Genomic DNA, 27,103 nt, shown 5'->3' with positions numbered 1-27,103 from the left:
ATACTAATAAGGCATTAAGATTACAAGTTGTTGCCATTTAAAAAAAAATTATTTTTTTATTTTACCGCACTGAAAACTACAACAGTCTAGCAGCAGAGCATGGAAAGGAAGGAATAGTAATAATAAACACGGAGGGTAAGAGGAGGACAAAGGCAGAACGCAACGTATTCGCTCATATCAGCCAATCCCGTATCAGGCGCCAAATATGACCATGGCAGGAAGACTGACAGCCATTTTAGGAACGAAATTTTCCTATAAGGAATAATTTAGTTTTGAAAAAAAACTTGTTGCAGTTGTTGTGCACGTTTAAGACAAAATCCTAGTTCTATCCTTATTCTATCGACCCAAATATGTAAAGAATAAAAGAAAAATCGTGTTGCTATCTTAATTACACTACCTTACGAATTTTCATTTAGCTAAAGCTAATTAGCAACTAAGTCTTTTAAATTTCACAATTAAAAAGATATGTGGAGATGTATTACACAATATAACAACTTTATACAAGTTACAAAACCATGTATTTTAATTTTTTATTAAACGCAATAATATAAACTGTTATAATAGAACTAAATTGTTCTGTATACTTTTCTTTCGAGGAAAATGAAGGTCTAATTTGCTGGCATGATGACTTTGTAAAAATGTGTCTATGTCTTGCTTCCTGCCCATATACAACTTTTTTAGAAAAATCAATCAAATTTGACAAAATATATATATATATATATATATATATATATATATATATATATATTTTATACACACGCACATAGATAATAAGTTCTGCAAAAAAAAAGAAAAAGTAAAATAATATTTTTATGAACAATAAGAAAAAGTTAGGATGTAAATTTTATTTCTAGAATTCTAATTATTATTCCCTAAATGAAATATATTTCGGAGTAAGACTCCTTTGTCAATCTTTTATTTTTCATCTTCTTCCTCAACTTTCTTTTTCCTCTTCTTCCTCAACAAAAAAAAAGATTGACAAAGAAGTCTTACTCCGAAATATATTTGTTTAAAAATAAACACCCGTTTATTCATAAAAAAATTTCGCGTTGCAGTTTTGGCTTCAAATATATTTATACATGTTTTATTCTTCAAATTTCACTCAGCGCTTCGAACGGATATAAACAAAAATAACTACCCAGATTTTCAAAATGCGCGACCACGCGTCACCTATCCACCTTCATAAAAACCCCGCAGTTAACAACATCATATGGACTCTTCATCGAACTACCTTCCACTACATTATGTCAAGTAAAAAGAGGGGAAAAAAAAGATTGACAAAGCAGTCTTACTCCGAAATATATTTGTTTAAAAATAAACACCCGTTTATTTATAAAAAAAAATTCGCATTGCAGTTTTGGCTTCAAATGTATTTATACATGTTTTATTCTTCATATATATATATATATATATATATATATATAGATAGATAGATAGATACATGCGTACATAATATAAGTAAGAGGTAATATGATTTATGAAAAGATTATTTATTTAGGCTTCCAGAATTCAACATCAACAACCAATCAGAGTACGATCGTTTCTGAGATGATACAAAATGTTTTACTTGAATAAAGTATCATCAACTTTGCCTATCTCTCTCTCTCTCATATATATATATATATATATATATATATATATATATATAGAGAGAGAGAGAGAGGGAGAGAGATAGATAGAAACAGGGGAGGAGGAAGAAGATGTGTACCACACATAGTGTTTATACAGCATGTGCCTAATTTTAAATATAGGTCTGATGTTGTCCATGGCAGAAATAATTTATCAAAAAAAAAAAAACATGATTGTCAAGGTCATGTTTGGCAATTCTATAAACTGATTATTATTCTTCATTTTTCGTTATAAGACCTTATTTTCATTTGGAACAAATCATATCACAGATTCATTCTCCTTTAAGGACATGGTAATTACAATTTAGAAAAAAAAAGCCGCAAATTACTTTTCTGTGTTTAATCGATTATGCCTGATAGGGGAATACACTGTCTCAACACTAGACATTTTTCAATTTGCAGTAAGAGTTTCTAGATAAACAAACTCCTTAATAAATCGATTTAGAAGATGTGGTTTGGTTGGTTCCTAGTTTTTATGGTATATAAACACTCTTTAGGTGATTTAATGCCCAAGTACAATACCTATGTCAACCTCTTGATGCTATTAGAAAGCTAAGGTGTTTTTGGAGTTTGTTGTTCATAAATACGTGATTGATTCACAAAGAAAGGAATAGGCAAAGTACAAGTTAGAAAAGCATTATTTTTTTCATGATGTCAATATCTGAGTTCGAATCTCATGTAAATTTCAAAGACTTTTTTTACAAGTTTCAAGAAATTCACATAACATAAAAAATTACATAAATATTTTAGAATACTAATTGACATTATCTTTTATAATAATATTAGTTGAAATCAAATTATTTTTGCTGCTATTTCTGGCTCCCAGAATAAAAACTCCTACACATTATTTTTTTTTCTTCCTCCTGAAGATGAACTTAAAAAATTTGAGAACTTTACACGATTTACCATCCTGGTGCAACACCTCATATATAAATTTTATAAATGAAAATCATTGAAATATTTCAATATTGTCATTATTCCTTTTACAAGCTCGTCTCATACATGTTCTTCTACAAAACTGCATTGCCATAGCCTTTAAATACAACTTCTTTCATAATTTCTAAAAAAGATTTTTGCCAATGCATTCACGGTAATTACTTGCAGATAATAGCATTTTTTTTCACATTTCTTTATACCTGCTAAAATATGATAGAAGCTAAAGATAGAAATTGAAGTACCTAATAGTAAGTAACATTTTTTTTTCCACAAAATTCCAAAAGTTTTTCAGACTAGGTGTACAGAAACAGAAAACTAGGTAAATATCTAAATTGACATATCTAGGTACGGTATCAACACTGCTAAAGAAGTTTTAATAAAATTATGTGACAACTTTGTGTTTTTATGCGGAAGTGTTTCTCACTTCTACGTTACTTGCACATTATTATTTTGTAGTTTACTATTAATCAACTATTGCTTTCTTGGCCTTTTAGCCAGGAACAAATTACCTTTTTTCTGCCCCCCCCCCCCACTCTCAGTTTTATTCCAATTAAATCTTTGTATATAAAAATATTTATGAAAATTAAAATTTCCAACAAATAAATAGTACGGCCTCCTAGTGTAAAAGTGATATTGTGGTGAGCAAAATAATTCTAGTTTAGAGTAGGATAGATATTTTTATCACTTTAGATGGCCAATGACATCCATTTTTCTTGTGCCTAATTTTTTAAAAATGTATTTTCTGCAAATGAATATTACAAAGTGTAGTATCTGTTTTGATGCTACATTTCTTTCTAGACTTGGACAATTTTTTTTCCAATCTGCAGTGTCTCGCTTTGGGGAACTGTGTTTTCCTCATATTAAATACCGACTTTATATCTAACTTTACATTGTGCATAGACATATGGACAGGAACTATTTATTGTAATCAATCCCACACATGCGCAGATATTCAGAAGGAGACATTTACTTTCTGCTAGCCTATAAAAGGATGGCTATCTTTTCATAACTCTAATGCTGTTTTGATCAGAAACCTTTTCTGATAGCAATCGCATGGACTACCACAATAGCCAACACAAATGTATGAAACATGGTTCATTGCCCACACATATTTTCTATCTCGGGAACATGTTTTTGTATTATTTCAACTGCTGTTCTATTCTTGAGCATTATTCTTACATTTTGACCTTCTTTAGGATTGTCTTGTCAAAATTCGAGAATATTTCTTTTGAACTCAGGAATCTAGACAGAATTTCAAACAGAATACTGTATTTAATCTCGTTCCACCATCCATGACTGATAAGTAATTTGCAATTTTATCAGCCACGGTGGGGACTGAATCTTCAATCTCCAGAAGAATGTCATTAAAACTGAATTTTACTTAGTACTTCATCTGTTATGTAACGGATCCTCGCACAAATCATTTTTTTTTTTTTTTAATTTTTATTTTACATAGGCATCACCACTTATCATGGCCAAGGGGCCACTCGAGGATAAGGGTTAAAGAGTGTACAATAGAAAGTGGACAATATAGTAATCGTTAGTTAACTTATATGGAATGGCTCCTACACGATATATAAGTGTATGTTTTAAACATTATATGACTGAGCTTATTGTATTTGATCTATCTACTTATCATTATACAAAAGAAACTTTGTGTGTGTATGTGTGTGTGTTCGTTCCTTATGGACTCGAAAATTGTTGGATCGATTTTTATGAAAATTCACATGAAGGTACTTTATGTGCCTGGCAGTGTTCTTAGATCAGTCTTGTATCGGAATGTCTTAGATAAGCATCGATAATTGAAATAATCTGACGAAAAAAGGAATAGGCAACTTTGACCAAAATAATATCTTGGACAGCCTTACATCACAAGTGCATTTGAGAAGTTTTATTACCACACAAGCCGAAAGGTCTTACATATAAAATCAACAGCAGGTTCTTTAATATGACAAGGGTACCTTAAAAATGAATGTTTCTGTTTAGAGCACAAGTGAAGTATGATACTTGACTTTTGCATTATAAACTTTAATTCAAGCCATTATATATAACAAAATAATTTTATGAAATTAACAGTAGGTTCTCTACAGTGTAATGTAGATTACAATGTATTATGGACTAAGTCATTGTGAGAGGCATCTGAAGCTTCCTCCAAGTGGACCACAATGACTCTCCAACTAGAGCAGGCAATCAATCGATTTGATTGAAATATGGGAGATTTCACCGATTTTTTTTTTTTTTTTTGCATAGGCATCACCACTTATCAAGGCCCAAAGACCACTCGAGGATAAGGGTTAAAGAGTGTACAGTAGTCAATTGGACAATATAGTAATCGTTAGTAATGGAAATTCAGTAAATTTGTTAACTTAAGTGGAACGGCTAATCAAGAACTTGTTTACATTGGACTTGAAGACAACCATATTGTAGTCAGCTGGAAAGCAGGAAAACGGAAGACAATTCCACAGGTGTGCAGGTCTAAGAAAGAAGCTTTGTTCATAGAATCTACATTTAGGTTTAGACACAGATAAAGAGTGGGGGGAATTATTGATAGTGTTTTCAACTAGACGAGTGTTTCTTGTGAAAGATTGGCGAGGAGGGATCATACATTGAAGCTCAGTCGAACACTTTCCATGAAAATAATGATAAAGCAAAGACAAACTCGCAACATCTCTTCTGTGAGATAGAGGATGCAGGGAAGAGAAAAGGACATCTCCTACGAGGCTACGAAGTCTATTTTGAACTCTATCAAGGTAGGACAAGTCCTTTCTAGCAGCTCCTGTCCAGATGGCAATAACAATATGGGAGCGTGAAATGTTTGTTGATCATCATTCAATCCTGGGCAATGTCAGGTCTCCCTGCTAGTATAATATAATTTAAATTCTTTTCTTTCTGATTTTAATTGATAGTGACCTAGTTGAATACCAGACTACAGAAACAAAGCTGATTTTGCAACTGGGTTTAAATCTTTCAATCAGTAGTAATTGTCATTTCCTATACTAAAGATTGTGTAAGCATGAAACTCTTTTTTTCTTTTTTTTTTTTTTACACAGTGATCACCACTTATCAAGGCCCGGAAGCCACTCAGGGATAAGGGTTATTGCAAGTACATTACGTTAGTGTGGAGATTTGATGAAGTGTTTAATTAAGGGGGCGGTTCATTAGGAATTTGTTAACGTTGGACTTTAAGACATCCAAGTTGTAGTCAGGTGGGAAGCAAGCAGACGGAACAGAGTTCCACAGGCATGCACTTCTAAGAAAGAAGCTTTGTTCATGGAATCCGCGTTTTGATTTAGGCACAGATATAGAGTGGGGGAAATTTTTCACAGTGGATTCAGCTAGACGGGTGTTTTTCGTGAAAGATTGGCGAGGGGGGACCAGAGATTGTAGTTCAGACGAGCACCTGCCATGGAAATAACGATAAAACAAGGATAGGCTCGCAACGTCTCTTCTGTGGGAGAGAGGTTGTAGGGTAGAGAAAAGGGCATCCCCCACTAAGCCACAAAGTCTATTTTGTACTCTGTCAAGGCAGGATAGGCTGTTTTTAGCAGCTCCTGCCCAGCTATGGCAGCAGTATTCCATCCTTGGACGTACTTGGCTTTTATATAAATAGAGAATTGCATCAGTAGTTAGATATCTTCTGAAGCGGTAGAAGGATCCCACCATCTTTCCAGCGACCTTGGCAACAGACTTGATGTACGTGTTCCATTTCAGATCAGGAGTATAGGTCAAACCCAGAAGCTTGTCAAAACATGGGGCCTCACCCAGACGAGAGCCATCCATCACAACTGATGGCAGATGGGGATCAGAGCGTTGATGATGTAAGGATAGGAGTTTGGTTTTGGATGCATTAAAGGTAACCAGCCACATCTTCCCCCACTGAACCACGCACTCGAGATCAGAGGAGAGAGAATCAGAGAGAACTTTGTCATTTACAGCCTTTGATGTGTTGCAGTAGATGGTTGTGTCATCAGCATAGATGTCAACAAATGATTTAAGTATGTGTTTAGGGAGGTCATTGATGTAGATCAGGAAAAGAGTTGGGCCCAGGATTGACCCCTAAGGGATTCCAGCATTTATATTGCAGGCCTCCACTACTCTTATGAGCCTATCAGAGAGAAATGATTTAATGATTGAGAAAACATTTCCAGTTATACCGTAGCTGGAAATCTTGTGAAGTAGACCCTTATGCCACACCTTGTCGAAGGCCTTTGATATGTCAAGAGCAATTGCCCTAGAAAGGAAGCCTTTGTCAAGAGATTCACTAATCCTGTGGGATATAACCGTCAGCACATCTGCGGTACATCTTGCAGAGCGGAAACCATATTGTGTGTCACGAAGAAGGTTATTCCTGCTGAGGTGGTTGACTATTTCTCTATTTAATATGGATTCCAGCAACTTACTCATAACACACAGGAGACTTATTGGTCTGTACTGAGAGGGAGATGACTTATCACCTGAATTCTTAAATACAGGGCAAACTGATGAGGTCTTCCAGGGAGTCGGAAAGCACTTCTCCTTAAGGCAGCGCTTAAATAGTTTCGTAAGTATGGGAGCAAGTTCTGGGTGAAGCTTTTTTAACACTATAATTGGGATGCCATCAGAGCCAGTTGCTTTACTGGAATCTAGGTTCTTGATTAGCTTGGCAACCTCATGCACGGATATTTGTATGTTACCTAGCTTGTTCTGTGTTATAGGAGGAAATATGGGGAGTTGATGGCCTTCGTCGCATAGGGTAGAATTAGCTGCAAAGTTCTTTGCAAATAGTTTGGCCTCGTCTGACGCTGACGAGATGACCTCTGGTCCATTGATAATGGTGGGGATAGAACGCACACTTCTGTTCAGGATCCTATTTGTTATTTGCCAAAACTGGTGGGAACCAAGCCGCTGATCAGCTACTTTGGATTTAACAGACTGAGCATATAGCTCTCTTGCATTTTTTATTACTCTTTTACAGTGGTTGCTGGCAGTCCTGAAAGCAGCTTTGGTCTCAGTGCATCTATTACGTTGGTAGCTATGGAAAAAGTGATTTCTGTGCGCGATAGCAGCAGCACATTCTGGGGAGAACCATGGCTGGCTGTTAGGTTTTTGTTGGAATTTTTTAGATGGTATGAATTGGTCTATGCCTACAATTAACTATTCGGTCAGATCTGATACTATAGAGGACACTTCCTTTTTAAACATGGAATGCAGAGGTAAATCAGATATGAATGTACGGAAGCTATCCCAGTCAGCCATAGAGTATCGGTATACAGTACGGTGGAGGGGTACGTCTGGGGGCTTCTTACATTTCGTTTTTATCTTAACTGATACGATGGAGTGGTCGGAGGATCCTAGAGGAGAATGAATGGAACATGAACATAGCTCAGGGGAAGTTGAGAGAAAAAGGTCTAAGAGACTTGCATATTGACCGGGTGTATCGGGCACACGGGTGGGTTTGCGAACAATCTGAGTGAGGTCATAAGCAATGGCAAAATCATGACAAAACCTCCCCTCATCATCTGTCTTATTTGAATGGGTCAGTCATTCCACGTTATGGACGTTGAAGTCACTACAGATGTGGATGTTAGCCGAGGGATGTGAAGACAGTATGTTGTCTATTTTCTCAGATATGCTCTTAAAGATAGTAACTCCGCTGTTGTGGGGCCTATAGAGGGCAAATATAAATGCAGTGGTGTTAGCAAGTGCAACCCTGAAGCACATATAGGGTAAATTAGGATCTTCTCTAGAGATATTCCTGCCACACGGGAAGCCATCCTTAATGTAGGCACATATTCCATGCCCATGGCGATCTTGGGTGTCAGATTTAGCTGTTAAATTAGAGTATCCGTTAATTATAAACTCATCTAGGGAAGTGGTCGGCCCTATTCCACTATAGGCCGAAAGTAAAAAAACAAAAAAATAATAAATATTTAAACAAATTTAAAAGAAATATATATTTACAATCAATTAACTCGATTTCTCAAGTTCTATCTTATTCAATTTTTGTTTCTGATTACTTTTCTCTCTGTCAAATTATATGAAAAAGTGTGTTTTCTGTTATATTTGTTTCAGTTATACAACTAAAAAGATTTATACCTGAGTGATGTATTGTTCGATTGTCATACATTTTTCTTTCAGTGAAAACTTTTGTAAATATGAATATATATAAGTAATTTCATACAGAATAACCTCCAAAATTAGATTGAGACAAAACTAATCCAATAAAACAATATCTATCAGAAAATTGAAAATCACAGACGAAAAAAAAAAACATATTGAAGACAATATTTGTATAAACAAGTTTACACACGAAACAATTGTTTACATTTTGGAATTTCAGCAACTTTTGGGGGTTTTTTGCCATTTTCTTTAATCTCTGCAAAGCAATAATGTATCATTAGGTTTATCTATTTCATGGCATATAAACACCAAGCCTTCTAAATATAATTAATGCCACCTACATCTTATAAATGAAGTTATCATATTGTATTTCTAAGTTAAACCCTAGATATCATTTAAGCTGAAAAATTAAACTTTGCCTTTGATTAGCCAATTTTCATTTGTTATTATTGTACCACGTTACAAGCAGACAATGATATATTTCACTACAATTTATTTTTTAAATTGTTTAGTTTGGTCCAACAACAGCTAATGTAAAACATTTTGAAATAATCACCTCAAAATAAAAATCAGTGATAGATATAACTTATATTTTAGACGATAGAATATAATAGAAATTTCACGTAAGGTAGTGCAAACGATAATTAAAAACTTAAATGACTTCACTGCATCCTGACCCAGTCAACACCAGATAGGTACAGCTAGTTACTAATAAAAGCACAGAAAGTTATCTTATCTGACTTTCAAAGTCAGACCTAAACAGCAATTAAGCTGACAAATCAAACTTCTTATTAGACAATTTTCAATTATATTAAACTCCTAATTTTTATTGGCTACTGAGATGTACAGGAAGGGCAGTGGTATGTTCCCTGAACTTCTACACTCACCCTTGATCCTCATTTTATAATGCTCTGTGTTTAAAAGGAAATATCAAGTACCATTTTTTTTTTAAATAAAAAAGGAACCTCCAGGTCGATTTTGACTATGGTCAACCACTTTACTTTTGTACCACACACAAATAAATTGATGGCGTGCTACACATAGGACCGTCTCTTCTCTGCTTAGCAAATTAGGATTAACAAATTTCCTGTTGGAATTTAATATAGATTAAACGATGCGACAGATTATCCATTAACCTGCACAAAAAATTGGAATGATACAAAAAAGATTACAATGAATCCTGTGCACGGATTTCTTTTTAAGCATCTAATCTCCACCACCACCATCACCACTCACAAAAACACATAACTTGGTGCTATAGAAAAATGCTTATGGAGAGTCTATATGAATTAAAAGACCAGGGACAGATAACATGATCCAAACCTCTACTGAAAGAACGTGGTAATTTTAAGGAGACTTAATGTCATTCAAATTCCAGAAAAAAAATATATACTGACCATTATCGGGTATAAATCTCTGCAACATAGCTGGTACAAGAACACCAAATAAGTTGCAATAGTGATAGAAAGAATATGGGGAAAATTCCTGTCATTCAGACTCCATGGGAAACAACATGCTTTTATTCACAACTGATAACAAATGGTATGAAAACTCGGAATGCATAATAAATAATATATGATTGGATTCACTTGTCTGTCATGGTTATTTCAATGTAATTGGACATCAGATTTTGAAATTCTTTTTTTTTTACTAAACAAAAATAGTTTGATAAAATGTGAAAAAAACACAAACGCCCCCATCCGATGAGATTGAAAGAATCTATTAAAATATGAATAAATATCATAAAAAGAAAATAAAGAAAAAGGAATTACGCTTCTGAATTTTTTTAGATTGGAGATTAAGGTATTATTTTGATTATTTGGACTACTGCACCCATCTTGAGTGTTATTCTCACGCTTTTATTGCAACCTTTGATCTTTTCAGATGTATCTTGTCAAACTCTGGAATTGCAAGAACCTGTGGCATAACAGATAAAGTACTTGATCAAATTCAGTTGTAAGTTACACTTTTCTCAAGATTCAATCCTTAGTGCAGACGATATGCAAAATACAATTGCGAATTATTTAGGACTTCTACCAGGTCATGGTTGATGAAATGAGAGCATGCTCCTTGGGTATTAGCTAAAGGGTTCAGTTCAATATTTCATGCAAATTCCGGAGTTTGACAGAAAGATTCTCGAGTTAGACAAAGTACACTTGAAGAAGGTTGGAGGTTACATCAACCGAAACGTTGTAAAATAAAACTCAAGATGAGAACAATAGTCTGAATAATCCAAATAATATGAAGCAAAAACGAAATTTCATTTTTTTGATAAGAAAGCTGGAGACGAGTGAAACTTCAACAAAAAAGTAAATAAGACCTTATTCACAAAAAGCATTCAATTTTTTTTTTTACTTATTAAAACAAGTGAATCCAATCACATAAGATTTTAAATAATAAAATAGAAACCCATAACAAAATGTACAGATTCACACAGGTAGATATATACATGCTTCTACATGTCTTGTGTGCATTGGGGTCTTGTTAGTCTGGTCATGTGTAATCCAAGCCTATTAGAAAAATAGAATGGCAAACTTTTACGTAAATACAAAACAGTTGCTTGATATAAACTTTATATTAATAAGATAAGACAACTTTATATATGTGTGTTTGTCACATCAATGTAGTTTGAATAATTACATATTTATTTTAATAATGAAATATTTATTGAAATTTATAGAAATTCAAAATGCAAACGAAACTTTAGAAATTCATTAAAATACATTTTGGTTTCTATGTAAGTAATCAATTTTAATATTTTATTAATAGTTGAAAAATAGAATGAAGTATCTTGTTGCTTTTCAAAATTTGAAAGAAATTTTCATGTATTTAAACTGCCAAATAAACAGTTATTTCATCTTTTAAATGCTTAGTAAATCCTCAACTATTAAATGATTGAAAGTTTTGAAAGCAATTTACGTCCAATAATTTTATAAATAGAGATTAAATCAATACTAGATTAAGAAAATTAGTTATAATTTGCTTCAATTAAACTACAAAATCTAAATCCATTTCTGACTGCATAGGTTTCTACATCTAAGAAGATGCATCTGAAGAAGGTTAAATGTTACATCAGCTGAAATGATGTAAAAATAACCAAAATGAGAATAGTAGTCCGAAAAATCTAAATAATTCAATTTAAACCTTTTGGAAATAAATAATTTTTCTTAACATTAATTGTGATGTTTGATTTGGGAATAATTAATTTTAAAAAGTAAAATCTAAAGTTTTGATAGTCAGCAACTACAGATATTTCTCAATTACATTTTTTGCGCTTCATCTTTAACAGTCAGACGAATTCATTTTATCGACATGAAAGGAGATAATATTTACATTGTGTTGGGGAATAATTTTGTAGCATTTTTATTTTTTTACAACTTTTTGCTTTTCAATAAAATATATAATATTCATTCGAGAGAGCTTTTCCTACCATACAAAACTGTACTAATCGTCTTTATGACTAATTTAATTTTTTATTACTTTTCAGCCTTTGAAATGGAATATCCAAAGGATAAAAAGCAACATTTTTAACACTTGCTCTTCTTCATTTTTCATCGAAACCAAAAAGTGGTAAGATATTTGCAAGATATATGGAGAAAGTGTCATAGCTATGTCTACGGCACAGAAATTGTTTCCAAAAATTACCAAAAATGGCGATTTGGACATCAGTGACACGTCCCTTAGCAGAAGACCTTCTGAACTCGATGAAGAGCATTTTTGAAGAACTTTTGAAGGAGGAAGGTCACCTAACAAGTTGTTAATTGGCTGAAAAACTGAACTACAATCAAAGAACGATTCTCAATCATCTTCATTCAAAAGCAAAAAGTCGTAAAAAAAAAAAAAAAAATGTAAAAAACATTACAAACTTATTCCTTAATCCAATATAACCAAAAGTACTAGCATATTATTAAAGAGATAATATTCTTGGACTAGCACTTTATTCCAATGCACACAACTGTTAAAATATAGACATTTACACAGACAGATATATTTGAAGTGAGGTATGTATAAATGTGGTTGTATGTGTGTAATACAAGTTGGATGGAAAAGGTGAATACAAAACTAAAGTGCTCAACAAACAACACCGAGGGAAAATTACCAAGTAAGCCTGGCCATATCTTTTTGTAAAAGTGGTGTTAGGTTGCTTTTCATCTCTGATCTACAAAAATAAAAACAGCAAGAGATGATTCAAAATGAACAAACGAATCATGTAATCTTTTTTGTTAAAAAGAACCAAAACAGAAATTCATAGACTAGTGAACGAATACAAATCTGACAGAAGATAAGATAAAATGAAAGGGAAAAAATTCTTGGTCTTGAGGAGGCATTCACCCGGGATTGGTTAAGCTGCTTCTTCCAGTGATTTCACCACATCTCACATGAAAGCTTACCAAGCCTGGCGATCCATCGTCAACGCTGACACTATCGACAGTGAACACCATAGATTGTCAGAATCACGATCAGTTTGGTATCTTGCTTAACTGTTCTGAGCCACATTTTAAGCTGGCCAGCACATCGCTTCTTCCAGTCCCAAGGAGGAACTGGATCGATGGGTTCTCTGATGAGATCACCTCGTTGGCAGTGGAGAGCATGATCAGCCCAGTGAAGGCATCTCATGAGAAGAGCCTGCTGAAGGGAGGTGATGTGGCACCCTGCTCGGACTACTGCTGTCAGCTGGAGGTTTGTTAGGGCACATGTAGAGTGCAGTGTAGACAGAAATTATCAAAAACTTCCAGTCTGCGAAAATCAGCAGCTGTCATCAGCCAGGACTCACAACCACAACAAGGGATAAGCAAAGACAAATATAAGACAAAATATCACAACAAACAGGCCACTTTCTTCTATCTTCTTTTTTTAATTTTTTTTATAACTTCCCAGCTTATTTTCCTCCATTTAGCTGTTTATAATGACCCATATTTTCGATAATTTCCCAACAATTCTTTTTATTATCTCAGAACCACTAGTCACACTTCATTAAACTAGTCACTCCCCCTCCCCCATATACCTGCGCCTTCGCTAAGAACTTCACTGCCCTCATTTTTCTACTTTCTTTTTACATTTTGTAGAAATGCGCACCATTTCCGGGTCATCTCTCCCCTCATGAACAAGCTTCTGATAAACTTCAAGTGAAATATCGATTTTTTTTTCCACATGGCTTGTTTATTGTGATTGTTTTATTTTGTCTTTTCTGCTTCACACACGTGCTTTCCAAGAGCTTCACTATCCGCATTTTTCTCCTCTCTCTTCCCTTTTTTTGACATGTATTTCATGCATTAATTCACCGTTTCTGGACCATTCATGAATAAACTTTCAAAAATCAGTGGCGAAATATCCGTTTGTCTTAGTTATATTTGTCTTTGTTTCTTATACATATAAAATAACATGAACATCAACTTCTCATAATTGGAACTGAGCTTAATCAACACAGAAGACTTTGTACTATAGTGCTCAATATCTTTTCAGGTAGAACTTTATCATAATAAAAAAATAAATGTAGTTCAACCGTTTACTGTAATTTCAGGGTTCTTCATCACATTCTCAGAAATGTTTTAATAAATTCTTAAACATTTCTAAACATTTGGAGAGTTTGAATTTGTATTCAAACGTACAAATATGTTCAGAAATAAATTGACAATCAGAGGAATATATGAGATTGTACCTATTTACTATGCCTCCCCACGGGGCAGAGTTAGACACCAGGGTCGTTTTTTAACGTGGAGAAAAGGTACAAAAATAAAAATTGTCTCAGTCGTGAAGGATTTCTCCTCCACCGAAAGAGAACAAGAAATGGAAGTGCAGCATCTGAAGAACAGATACTACACTTTGATCTGGACCAAAAGCCAAATTTATTATTATTGATTATGAGGGCTATGACAACAGAATATTCTTATTGTTTTGACTCTCGAGTATATATCTGACACAGTTAATCAACCGAGAACCACTCTATATAAAAACATAAGATATCAATGGATACACACTCGAGAGTCAAAACAGTGAAAAGAATATGTTGTTGCCCTAGCCCTACTGATTATATATATAGCAAAATTATAATACCCTAATACCCAAATAACTATTATATACCATAAAAGACTCTGAAAAGGAAAAGATTTAAACACTTTTACACAAATAATAGAGAAAAAGTGAAGGAAATGCCAAATATGACCATCTCACATTAAAAAGCGAAAAAAAATAAATACAAAAAATAAAGGAAAATTGATAAAAAAAATACTTAAAATATGTCAAATTTTTTGCATAGAAAATGTGATCAGATAATACTTTTTTTTTTATTGTTGCCTAATCAAATTTTAGGTACTTATGCAGTTTACAAACCGTGCTGAATAAATAACTTTATTATGGAGAGGGGGGGGCTTTTTAACAATTCTGTCCTGTCACCTAACATTTTGATAAACAAAAGATACCATAGAAATTGAATTCAACTTAAAAATCCTATCTAAAAAATAGCACAGTTCGTATTCTGCATACGTACCTAATTTTATATCCTGAAAATATAAATAGGTCATTTAGGAGATATTTTTACTTCTCGAATCAAAAGACTGAAAATAAATGAAACACAAATTAAATTCTTTGTTGGTGAGAAAACGATTGAAATAAGATTCTTTTTCTTTTTTAGATTTCCAAAGCTTAGCATAGCGCAGGAACAGCTGCAAGTTGGTGTACAGCCCGTGGGTCACCTTGACTATCTACAGATTTATCGTGAAAGTAGCCAGCAGCAAGACTATGAATATGGACATCAAGGCCAACCTGTCCAACAGCAGTCTATTGCCGGCTATGCTCTATTATCAATTACCATGACCAGCATGTAATCAAACACTGCATACTTGGTATTTATTGAGTCAACCAAGTCAGCCAACAAAAACTTAATATAACTTTCAGGGTGATAAAACAGGATCAATTAGACTGAAAAGTCATAGAAATGATGAGTGGTTACCTTGCCCAAAGAATGGTTAATCGGTAAATGTGAGCGGTGACTGAGTACGTGCCAACTCAGCTAATAAGCAGCAAAATGACATAATTCACTGTGATAAGTTCTGAAACAAAATTCAATGGAGCTGGCTCAAGAAAGACAGTTCTGAGCCATTCATTATGATTTGCACTAATGAGACACTGGCTCAAGATGACAGATTGAATAAATAAAATGATCAACCTTATTTTATTCGGTTTTTCTGTAACACGATCCTTTTGGAAAAGTTAAGAGAATTATTAAAACTTTTGGAATTTGATAAGCAAATATTTTTTCACAAATAAAACACTTGAAGTTGTAAAACAAAACAAAAAAAAACAACAGATAAATCATATAACATGTAATAGAATGAACTTGGCTAGTTTTAATGTGTGGAAACTATAGCCTTTTTTACCGTTTTGAAAGTCTCAAATCGCTTTTACACATAAAAGCTGTTGGTTTCCACCAATTTTGGAGAGGTAAAAGCTCTTAGGTATTAACTGTCTGAAAACTTACCTTTAAAAAAACCTTTGCCTACATTGAAATGAACCAGATTCGGTAGAGAATTTCATTTGAATGAATTTTTACATTATGTGCCTTCTTTTTGTTTTCTTTACCAGTTTTCGAATGTTAACTATTCTGGATTTTTATCGCTTTAACACTATTAACTTTAATTTATTCATACGCCTGTTTTAAAAATTGCTCTAATGCTATATTTCCCCATGTCCAAATTAGGTCAAGACCTGGGTATGTAGATTTGAAGTTTTTAATAAGGGAATTTGAAATTGGTTGAAATTTGACCAATTCTTGCTGCCTTATTCCAAACGTGATTAAACTATAAACAAAGACTGTTTATTTATACGAAGTAAAAAATTATGATAGTTAAAAATAAAAGAGCAAAACATTTCTTTAGAACACATTTTAAATAATCAGGGAATATTTTATGAATTTATTGTAAGTAGCGAAAATCAAATCAAATCCAGTAAGTGCATTTTGGATTATACATTTTTTTTTTTGCAGATAATTATCATAGATAAAGAACGTAAAAGAAATTGCAAGAGCCATAAGAAGAAGAAGAAATAGATTGTAACGTTAAATTACCGCAGGGTGGTAAGAAAACGATTTTAAAAGTTATACGTTCGTGTCTAATCCTTTTATTAACACTAGCAGGGAGACCCGACGTTGCCCGGGATCACACTCCCATATTTTTATCATCATTGAAATCTGTGAAATAACATTTTTCAATCAAATCAATTGTTTACCTGCTCTACTTGGGGACCCATCGCATGCATTGAGAGGAAGCTTCACATGTCTCCACACAGTGATTTAGTCCGCAATACGTTGTAATCACGTAAGAGAGATGGTCATAAAGTAGGTATTCAATTACGTAGAACATTATAATTGAAAACTGATCCTAAACGATAAAAGTCATAAAAAACAAGTTTCAAATATTGTTTTAATCTGAAAATGAAGTTTGTAATCGATGAGATTAACATGAAAAAATAAAAAATACATTGTGGAATTTAGAGCAATTTCCTAAACGTCTGCCAAATTAACTTATTAATTACAATATCGTAACTGAACTAAAGTGCTGTGAATGTAATGTTTCTCAAAAAAAATTTTTCAACTATAAACAAAATATTAAAATAACTGGCTTGTTTATGAAGAACTTGAAATAAATTTTGGGTGCTTATTCAAATTGGCACTTATGGTGGCAATTAAAAGTAAAGAAAATACAGACAAGTCTGCATGATGTACGTAGTCGTTACAGAACGAAGAGGTCATATGCCAGAGGTCACATAAATCGATCAAGTATTTTTTTTTTGATAAAAAAAAATCAAATTTTACGACTAAGCATATACATTTTATGTATAAACATTTTGGGTAAATGTGTAGTTTAGTGGCATAAATTATTTGACAGACAAAAAATTATAAAAACTATTTATTTTTATATAAAACACATTATTAGACCCAAAGGCTGAAATAAAACCATTTTTTATTATACTAAATGTACAACATTCGAAGTCGCTGTATTGCTTTTCAAATTTGGCCTTTCTAAGATTTGACAGATTGGCCTTTTTAAGACCAAATTTGCTCTTTCGTTACAAAAAATATGGTTTCATGAAAGAGCATAAAAAAAACAATTTGAGTTTTATTTCTATATTTCTTTCTATAAGTTTTTATTAATAAATGTTAATATCTACATTTACATATTTAAGCCAGGAGACACTTGAACAGAAATTTTAAACTGCCATGTTATTTTTAGTTTTCATTGGTAAGCAAGATTTCTTTTATCCAATCAGGATGTAGCTAAGGTTTTATGTTATTAGCGACACCAATTTTTTTTTGTTTTATTAAAAACAAATGTTTATTACCCATTTGAAATATTTCACTTTCCTTTTAAGGGATGGTCGAGATGATAACGGTCAAAGCGACAACCATAATAATATATAGATTGTAATTTACTTGATTTTTATTTTCATCATAAACACAAAAACAAATCCTTGTCCTGGTTTTATGCAATACTAGACTACCCGTGACCCGTTGGGTCAGTATGTTATATTAGCTATGGAATTCATGTATGAGCGTGACACTTGTGACAAAGAAAATAGGGGTTTTTTTGACACAACAGAAACATTTCTATGAAAGTATATTAAAATGAAACATCACGGACGGATCACTCAAACATGAAAAAAAAATCCTCCCTATTCGTGTAAAGTTACCTATTTTTCCAAATAATCGCTCAAAAATCGAAAATTAAACATGATTTTCCTATGAATCGAACGCCGACAAAAGTCATTTAGCAGCAAAAATGCACATGAACCTACCGATGAGAAATATAAGAATGAAAAACCCATATCGGAATCCTTCAACCAAGTTATAGAAACTTAACATCTAAAAAAATTAATAAAACCTGAAGCAAAAAAATAAAATCTAAATAAATAAAATAAAATAAAGCTAATATTGAAACAGATTAGTAAATGTGTCAACAAATTCACCGTTCTCACACAACTATTTTGTATAGATCTGGAAATGTAAAGAAAAAATAAAAAAAGAAGGAAGGAAGGAAAAGGGACGGATAGAATAGTAGTAGTAGTAGTAGTTTTGGCTTTACTACAATTGTTCTTATGTTTGTCAACGGGTTAAAGTTGTTTAGTTGTAAGAAAATAGTGACAGTATAGTTGTAATAAAGAATAGTTGCAAAACACCCCCACTTTTCCCATGCTAAATAATAATTTTGAAATAATAACGTTAATATTTCAATGCACAGGTCAAAATCTGCAAAAGAAGCGATTTGTGTTTGTTTATTTACGTTGTTATGGGTTAATGTTTATGCACGCATGTGCAACCGGATATCGTAAACCGGAAAGTGGGTTACATCACTCATTACAAGGTCATTTGAGTTTTATAATTATATAGATTTTAGGAATATAGTTTCAAACCTGGCTAAGTATGTGAAACTTTGCTGAACTTGAGTCAAATCTATATATCTATAAAAGTGAATGAGTCTGTACATTTCCCTACACAATAACTCTGTCAATTTTTAGTCTACAGACTCGAAATTTGATATACAGGGTACTGAGATTTGGGAAAATCGATGTGATCGGTCTTTGGCCAGAAATTTGGCGATTAAGGGGTCAAAGTTCAACGATTTGACCTTTGAGAACTCTACCAAACTCCTCCGACAATTTTGGGTCTAAACACTTGAAATTTTAGATATAGGTTCCTTGGACATGGATCTAACTTAATAACTTGATTTGAGCCCAAAGCAATAAATTTTAAGGGGTCATAATAGGGATCAAAATTTTTTAAAAATTGATCTCTGTGGTCTCTTCCAAATTACTCAGACAATTTCTGGTCTAAATATTTGAAATTTTACATAAAGGGTATTCAGAGATAGGGCAAGGTTTTTCATCAGTTTTGGTCGAAAATTTTTAGTTACCAATATATAAATGTATGTATGTTTGCATGTCTGCCTTAAACTTTCAATAGAGGCGACGGATTTTACCAAGATCTGTATCGTTTTGAAGTTCGATCTTTTATACGACAAATATCGAAAAATTGGCTAAAAACATTAATATCTTCCCCTTTTCTACAGGGGGGGGGTCACTTTTTTTGCCGATATTTTTTAAAGTTATCCTCTCCTTTAGATTGTCTAGCCTTAATTTAAAAAAATGTCGCTTCCGGTTTGGCGGTGGTCGTAACAGCATAAATGTTAGGTTTTACCCCGTTCTTTTCCTCCTTTGCGGTATGGGTTCGAGCCTGCCTTCCTATTACCATTTTTTTTTTTTTTTTGCTCAACATACACATCCAAACACCCGGGTAACGCCGGGCGCCCATGCTAGTATACTCTAAAAATGTTATCGATCGTTTTAGGCAATTTTCAATCATTGTATGTATAAATTATTTTTCTACTCTACAACAACAAAATTGAGTGAATCCTCTATCACTAACGAGAGATGTCATTACCTGAAATCAACTATGCTTATCATGTGTGTTATCGCCTGTGAAAGCTGTTCCTTTAGATGAACAAGACAAGAGAGACAGCAATACTTTCTGCCTAGTAATTAGGAAAGGCTAGTATCCTTTAATTTGAAAGGGCAAAAAATCAAACTGTGTGAATGTGTATGTGTGTCCGTATATACATGTGCGTACATTTTGATGTTTTTGCCATTTCAAATTAAGCATAGCATAACATTTAATCACACCCAATCATAGTCTCTATAGTTGCGACGCCCTGGTACAGTCAGCCTGCTGATGTGCCATAGATATGGTTAAACACGTGTCCATGGATAACTATTTTATAATTAGATAAATGAAAACAATATATGTTTACATCCAAAAATATTATGCAGATGCAAGGGAAATAACTTGCGTCATCGTCATTCTTACCGTAGTCTTTCATCAATCTCTATCCTTCTTTGTTCAAGTTGTTGTTCGTTTTCTTGCTTCGTCCTGTTATCACTGGCCTCCTCAGCTACACTTATAGCGATTTTCAGCTCATCGCAGGTTGAACAGGTGTCTGTTTTGGGGGTCTGAAAACTAATGTTGTAGCTACTGTTGAACACATTATGATAGTAGCTCTCCTTTACCTTCTCTTTACCTGGATGTTCGAGGCCTATCCGATTCAGATACATGCGGTACGGTTTGGTGATACTAAGGGATAACTTGAGGTAAGTTCTGTGTGGAGATTTTGCACTTGTATAATGGTTGGAAAGAGTTGACAAACTTTTAAGGTGTTCGTGAACATGCGGAGTTGCTATTGTACCTCTGATCATTCCTGCTGGTGGAGCTTTACCGTGTTTGTCTTGCTGTGGTGTTTGTCTGGCTGAATGTTTCTTTAATGCACTAATCTGTCTTTTTTTATGCCGAGAATAGACAGAAACTCTTGCATACATACCTGGTAATGGGTATTATCATGCGTTCCAGTATAATGTAAGTTCACTGCATGCACTGGGCCGGGATTAGCTGCGGCCTTGGGTTTACATTTCCATTTAACTGGCACCGAATACACTAAGTTTTGGATGTATGCATTTTGCAATGCATAGTCGCCAATATCCCAGAAATCATTAAAAATTTTTTGTATCACTGGCCAGGTCACTTTATCAAAACACTCATCTCGGCATGGCAGCCCGATAGTATGGACAGCCACTCATTTGCAAGAAGACTCATGTACTCCTTACCAAGATTTCTCTTTGTTTTAGCTTGTGTTTTCTTCCATTCCTCTGGTCTTCTCACTCTTTTCCTTCTATGTGATGGTCCTGTTGTTCAATGTCACTTTCTGTATCACTCATTTTGCATTGAAGGGTGAAAAACCTGATAAAAAATCACAGAAGAATCCTAAGCCATGTGCACACTACCATCAAAGATGAAGACTTTGAGCAAGTAACCAACAGGATGTGATTGGCTGAAAATCTTTGTCCCGTACATTCTCATTGGCCATCAGGCGCTTGCCGGGTAGCCTCAAGGCATACGATTCGCTGCCATCCTCCGCAGCCAGACACCGAGAGTGTTGTAGCACTTGTCAGATTGTTTACCCCACGCCTGGGATCCAGCAACAAGCACTAATGCTACAGGCGAAAATCGAACATTAACAAAGGGCATTATTGACCTTATAGTCAGAGCAAGAACTCTCTCTTGGTGCTTTCGAGATTCCAACATTGATGCTGTAGATAATGCTAAGCTTTACAAGATGGTTCATGGAAAAATGGATTTTAAATGTCTTATTACTACGAGTGGAAAAACTTTAATGCATACTCCGAGTGGATGGAGCATGTGATAAGCAGACTATACATTAGTCGATTTTCACTCATGTTTCAGTCTCAATTCGACCATGTCTTATCTTCCATGTGATAGAGGAGGCTTTTAGGAATACAGTGGTATACATAAATCGTTTTTGGCCACGGTGACGCTTGTTGGGTTGTTACTCTCAACGCCTTATACTTTTATTGATATGGACAAATTTACATGATCACAACACTGAACATATTAATGTTTTGGACAGTTGATCAATCAAGTCCTCATCAGGCGACTTAATAAAGTTTGTCTTCTACTGAAGAAGTCTAATTCTTGACCGATCATCTGTCTGAAACATTAGTTTGTCCAATGTCACGACCATGTAAATTTGTCTATATCAATAAAAATATATTTTGCTCTTTTTTATTGAGCACTCTTAATAACCTGGTTAAATTCATGAGTTTTCTCTCTTGAATACCTATAACTTGTTATATATATATATATATATATATATATAACAAAGATAAATATTATCTTTATATTAGAACCTATCAAGATGATAGAAAGATACACTAGATAGAGCAATTAAAAATTGTTAAAAATTGGGGTGAAAATAAAAATTTAATAAATTGTAACATTTTTTAATCCATTTATTTATTGCGGGCTATTATCCTCATCATCTAGTTGTTGTTTCACAGTGTTCCGGGCAACTATTCCTCTGGCTTTCATCACGGTTAACCACCTGACAAAGGCCAGAAGAACAGTTGGCCAAAACGTCACGAAACAGCAACTAGAAGATGGGTCTGCAATAAATAAATGGATGAATAATACAAAATTACTCATCTCAATAAGAATTCCAATTAAATAATATTTATTAATCCATCCAAACTTCATAAAAAGTAATTATAATAAAAAGAAATCCATAACCCATGGATTTTCAAAGATAATCTATTTTCATCAGAGGATAAATATTAGTAAAACAATTGCATCACTGGTTAAAATAAATTTTAAATTATATATAAAAAAAAAAATTTTGTAAACAAAAATTAAATAGAATAAAAGAGAAAAAAAAAGCAAATAATTAATCAACCAATTAATTAATGAAGTTGTATCATGTAAAGTCCAAACGGAACAATCTGGAATCCGAAGTCTAAAAAGAGTATATAGAAATCCAAAAAGTCAGTTAAATTGTACACGTGTGTGTGTGTGTGTTTAAACTGAAGAACTGTGATATAGAGAAACAATATCCATTGATGACTACCGCGGTTGTGCAAATGGAATTATAATTAACAATAATGCAAAGTTCTTTGCAAAAAAAGGAGGACTCTTCAGTAGTCGATAGTGTTTATATAAAAATGAAAATGTTGCTTACTCATGAATTGTGTCTGACAAACGAATGGTTAGAATCCTTGTCTACCAGCAAGATAGTTGCGTTTCGACCCCAGCTTAAAGCATTTATCTGTCAAACTAGTGAAACGTGATGTCAGTGGATGACTATCTGCGTGTATATATTTCTGTATATAAGCATGTTATATATATATATATATATATATATACACACACATATATATTGTATGTACATGCAAATATATTTTACTTGGGAAAACGTTTTTATCTAGGCATACGTTATGACTTTCAAGTTCATTGACAGTAATCGATAATTTGTATCGAAAATTGGACCTTAATCACTCCAGATAAAATTGGAATAAAATTTGAAAGCTGTCATGCAATTTCATAAACATGTTTACCCTTATTGAAACTAATTTAAATTTTCTAACTTAATATATCTATTTCTTTAACAGTTAAACAAAAATATGCATAGATTTATGTATAGATGTGATTATATACATGTATGTGTGTGTGTACACACTAGTAGAATATCAGTCCCAAGATGGGTATGAACAATAAATGTAGCATTAGTTTTAAATTTTAATGCTTTTTCTTTCTATCTTTCTTTTGAGAGGGAAGCGTATAATACGGAAATTTGAGGAGACTTGTTGTCACTTGGTCTCCAGTGAACACCACAGGTTACTGCCAGTGAGCGATCACTGATGATGGCCTGTGAGACAAATAATACTTTCGATGAAAAACATGGGGAAAAAATGGACACAGAAGAACAGAAAACCAAAACTTTAAATATAATTTCTGTATTTCACGTAATAGTTATTTAAATATTTCAACATATAATCTTGTGGGTAAAATCCAGCTTCCGAATAAGGGCACTCTGGATAGGAACAAAAATAATCTCAGTCATGAAAGATTTCTCCTCAACCAACCAAGGACAGAAAAGGTAAAGAGTAGCATCAAAACAGATACTACACTGTGATCTTGTTCCGAAGGCCAAAAAATATTTGTTTACTGTTTCTTTAATTGTTTGTTCCCTAAATTCATAATTCAGTTTTATCAGTATTAAATTGTATATTACTTTAAAATTACTTAATTTTACATAGATAATATTTATATTTTATATTGAATAAAGTTCAGTTTAAATATTAATCGAACTGTGTTCCTTTGTCTTTTTAAAAATGTTTTATTGCTCTTTTCCAAGTGGGCCTCATATAGTACTAACAGTCTGACAAATATTACCTACTTGCCACCAGACATTTTTCAGTTAACAGGCCTTCTTCTTACTCTCGGTGGCCGTGGTTGTAAAAGCCTTTGTAACGGCCTGTGATGTACAGGTGTTTCTCTGCAACCTCATCTATCACCCAAACATATTAAAAGCCCTATGGTGATGAAAGAATAACAGTTTGTACAGACATATAGGAAGCACACAGGTGACATTTATCTTATCCTAACACCACAGTTGCCTCTTCATTTTGGTAGAGGTTCTTATGACCGAGCAACTCTATTCAGAGAAATATGAGTAGCCACTGGTAAAAGAAACTGAAATCAAAATGAAGTTCTCAACCAGGGAACACGTTCCCTCCTCCCTCGCATGCCTGTGCAGAAAAGGCAACACAGTTTCAACTAAGAAAATCAAAAGTAAGTGAAAGACACCGAGTGCACGTGTAGAGGTGGGAGATAGTAAATCAATCTATATATCTATGAAAGTGAAAGTGTCCGTCTGTGTACATTTCCCTACACAATAACTCTGTCAATTTTCAGTCTACAGACTCGAAATTTGATATACAAGGTATGGAGATTTAGGAAAATCTTTGTAATCCGTTTTCGACCAGAAATTTAGCTGTTAAGGGGTCAAAGTTCAACGAGTTGACCTTTGAGAACTCTACCAAACTCCTCTGCCAATTTTGGGTATAAACAATTGAAATTTTAGATATAGGTTCCTTGGACATGGATCTAACTTAATAACTTGATTTGAGCCTAAAACAATAAATGTTAAGGGGTCATAATAGGGGTCAAAGTTAAAAAACTTTGACCTCTGCGATCTCTACCAAATTACTCAGACAATTTCTGGTCTAAAGATTTGAAATTTTACATAAAGGGTATTCAGAGATATGGCAAGCTTTTTAATCGGTTTGGGTCGAAAATTCGAACTATAAATATATAAATATATGTATGTATGTTTGCATGTTTGCCTAAAACTTTCGACAGAGGCGACGGATTTTCATAAGATCAGTAACGTTTTTGAGCTCGATACTTTGGATGACAAATACCGAAACATTAATTTCTTCACCCTCAACTGGGCACTTTTCTACAGGGAGAGGTCGCTTTTTTCACCTATATTTTCGAAAGTCATCCACTCTTTTCGATTGTCTAGCCTTAATTTAAACCTACATCACTTCTGGCTTGGAGGTGGGCGTAACAGCAAAGACGTCACGTTTTTCTCCCGTTCTTTTCCTCCTTCGTGATACGGATTCAATCCTGCCTTCCTACTACTTTTTTATTTTTGCTCAAAACACACCTCCAAACACCCGGGCAACGCCGGGCACCCATGCTAGTTTTTGATAAAAACAAAAGACATCTGACAAAACGAAAATATATTCCAAAAAATTTCTTCGTTTGCATTTTTTTAATAGAGCAGAAATTCTGGACATTATTTTCTAAGATTAAAGATGTAAGTATCCAATAAAAAAAATAGTATATATAAAAAAAATCTGAAATTGAAATGAATTTCCCAAACAGATGTATGTGTGGAGTAATGGCAACAAAATAACGTTTTTAAGATACTGAGTGCCTTGTGTGTGTAGGAACACAGGGAAGTAATTTTTTGATGAAACAAAAATCATTTAACTCTCCCTATAAGAGAAATTTATATAAGGAAGTATACCTCACAAGTTTTCGAAGAGGGTAGCTTCCTATCCCCCCCTTCTTTTAATCTACCCCTTTCTCCTTTCTTTGTATCCCCCATCTTTACTGTCGTTATACCATTTTCCATTCAAATAATCAAAAGATTTTGTATAAAAGAATTATTATTTAGATCTAGGTTTTTTTTTGTAATTTCTGAAGAAATTGCAGGTGAAACATATGGCCAATAATGTTTATGTATATATATATATATATATATATATATATATATATATATATATATATATATATATATATGTATGTATATATATATAGCCTGACGAATCCTCACAAGGATGAAATGTTGAAAATATTGTTTAGATAAATTCTATATATATTCTTAAAACTTACTACCTAGATCCACTCACTGCTGAAGTAAATACTCAAAGTAGATATATAAAATTTTGTGTAGCTACATGAAATAATAATACACACACACACATATATATTTTAACAATTTTTCTCCAATTCTAAAACACTAGTACTACTATTCTAACAATGAAAGAACAATCATTAAAATAAAAAATAATTATTGGCACATTATTAGTATTATTAGTATTATTATTAGTATTATTATTATTAGTAGTAGTAGTAGTAGTAGTAGTATCATTGATATTAGATACTTGGGTTTTCTCAAATATGCCAACCTAGTTTTCTTTTCAAACAATACTAATTACTCTAGGGAATTCTTTCATTTTCAATTTCGGTGACAATAACAGCAATTAAGCAAAATGTTTGCACAGCATTTTTCATTTATAGATGAAAGCAAGAACCGCTTGTTTGAATTTGAAATTTTATTTCTATGAAAAGATGGCTATTTAGTGTGCATGTATAAGAATGGACAAAAAAGGTTATATATATAGATAGAGAGTAAGGGAAATTGTTGATAGCGGTTTTAGCTAGATGAGTGTTTGTTGTGAACGTTTTGCAGGAAGGGGAACCATAGATTGAAGTTCATTCGTGCATCTGCATGAAAATAATTATAGAGCATAGA

The 27,103-nt window shown here is 33.3% G+C and overlaps 1 protein-coding gene across 6 annotated transcripts in view; it reads right to left on the bottom strand.

Annotated features, from left to right (window-relative positions):
* The window catches only part of LOC145293786 (sorting nexin-14-like), a 1,078,299-nt gene that overhangs the window by 852,869 nt on the left and 198,327 nt on the right, over nucleotides 1–27,103 (bottom strand). For 2 of the 6 annotated variants that reach the window (XM_080140331.1, XM_080140332.1), the window contains exon 18: nucleotides 12,763–12,822. The exons of the other annotated variants lie outside the window; for them this stretch is intronic. In XM_080140331.1, the coding sequence (XP_079996457.1) occupies nucleotides 12,763–12,822 (60 nt within the window). The remainder of the gene's footprint in view (nucleotides 1–12,762; nucleotides 12,823–27,103) is intronic. 6 annotated transcript variants of the gene reach the window in all.

Source organism: Euprymna scolopes, chromosome 15 (assembly GCF_053919585.1).
Source record: "Euprymna scolopes isolate OS-2025 chromosome 15, ASM5391958v1, whole genome shotgun sequence".
NCBI classification, from domain to species: Eukaryota; Metazoa; Mollusca; class Cephalopoda; order Sepiida; family Sepiolidae; genus Euprymna; species Euprymna scolopes.
This window is presented reverse-complemented; position numbering and strand designations above follow the sequence as displayed.